Source organism: Lontra canadensis, unplaced genomic scaffold, assembly GCF_010015895.1.
Source record: "Lontra canadensis isolate GAN:19392208 unplaced genomic scaffold, GSC_riverotter_1.0 scaffold180, whole genome shotgun sequence".
In the NCBI taxonomy this organism is placed as follows: Eukaryota; Metazoa; Chordata; class Mammalia; order Carnivora; family Mustelidae; genus Lontra; species Lontra canadensis.
In genome coordinates, this window is record NW_022631174.1 from 469,054 (window position 1) to 470,715 (window position 1,662).

The 1,662-nt window shown below is 42.7% G+C and overlaps 1 protein-coding gene across 1 annotated transcript; it reads left to right on the forward strand.

The window, feature by feature from the left end:
• Positions 1-205: 205 nt before the first annotated feature.
• LOC116860630 (olfactory receptor 1A1) lies at positions 206-1,135 on the forward strand. The gene has a single exon (XM_032846727.1). The coding sequence runs from the start codon at positions 206-208 to the stop codon at positions 1,133-1,135; it is 930 nt and encodes a 309-aa protein (XP_032702618.1).
• The last annotated feature ends 527 nt before the right edge of the window (positions 1,136-1,662 follow it).

The following is a 1,662-nucleotide window of genomic DNA, read 5'->3' on the forward strand; positions in this document are numbered from 1 at the left end:
CTTAGACATTTTGTCAAGTGCTAATTGTTGATCAGTCCCACGGATGAGCAACGATAATTGCCCAAAATGTTGGCTATCCCTGGATTCAGCAAATGCTTCATAGAGATTGCTGGTCACTTGAATCAAAACTGATGGATCAGGAAGATCATCACAGTAACTTTGCTAATATTTCTGGATTCCTCTCCCCTTTCTTAACAAAGGAGCCATGAGAGAAGACAACCAATCCTCTACCTTGGAATTCATCCTCCTGGGAGTTACTGGTCAGCAGGACCAGGAAGACCTCTTCTTCATCCTCTTCCTGTTCATTTATCCCATCACATTGATTGGAAACCTGCTCATCATCTTGGCCATTCGCTCTGACATTCGCCTTCACAACCCCATGTATTTTTTCCTTGCCAATCTCTCCTTTGTTGACATCCTCTTCTCCTCTGTAACCATCCCTAAAATGTTAGCCAACCATGTCTTAGGCAGCAAAGCCATCTCCTTTGGAGGATGCCTAACACAGTTGTATTTTATGATTGCCTTGGGTAACACAGATAGCTATATCCTGGCTGCAATGGCATATGATCGTGCTGTGGCCATCAGCCGCCCACTTCATTACACAACAATTATGAGCCCACGGACTTGTGTCCTCCTAGTTGTTGGGTCTTGGGTGGTTGGAAATGCCAATGCCCTCCCCCACACTCTGCTCACAGCTGGTCTGTCTTTCTGTGGCAACAAGGAGGTAGCCAACTTCTACTGCGACATTACCCCTCTGCTTAAGTTATCCTGTTCTGACATCCACTTTAATGTGCGGATGATGTACCTAGGGGTTGGAGTCTTCTCCATGCCATTACTATGCATCGTCATCTCCTATATTCATGTCTTTTCCACAGTTTTACGGGTTCCATCTACCAAGGGTGTGCTCAAGGCCTTCTCCACCTGCGGTTCCCACCTCACGGTTGTTTCTCTGTATTATGGGACAGTCATGGGCATGTATTTCCGCCCTCTAACTAGTTACAGCCTCAAGGATGCAATCATAACTGTGATGTACATGGCATTGACCCCAATGTTAAATCCTTTCATTTATAGTCTGAGAAACCGAGACATGAAGGCTGCCTTGGGGATACTATTCAGCAAGAGAATCTCCTCATAACCAATGTGATATTGGAGAATATAGTCACTAATTGGGTGCACTTGGAAATCTAGCCCTAATATTCATCTCCTCCATGAAGCTGCCTTTGATCTTTTCAGCTACAAAGTCCTCTTCTCTGAAATCTAGAAACAGTTTATAATATATCTCATTTAATTTATCACCTTGTACAGATTATTATCCTTTAGGCAGCACAGAAATATTGGGTTCATGTCCCAGATAAGCTACTCAAATCAGAGTGAAGTTGAAAAGGTCTGAGGTTCTGCTTCTACATCAACATACTGGGAATAATAATATCTGCCCAGCATGGCCACAGGATGTGAGGATCACAATAGCCCATGATTTAAAGGCTATAAATCACTATTCAAATGTCTGATTATTACTATTATGTTAATTACCCCTACTATGCTTACAAGCCTCTGAGGGTAAGAACTGTCTTAAGACTTCACTGTACCTCTCATGGTCTTGGTCATATAAAGCGTATCCATAATTCTTGTTGGAAAATGGGATGAACAAATGAAAATATCACT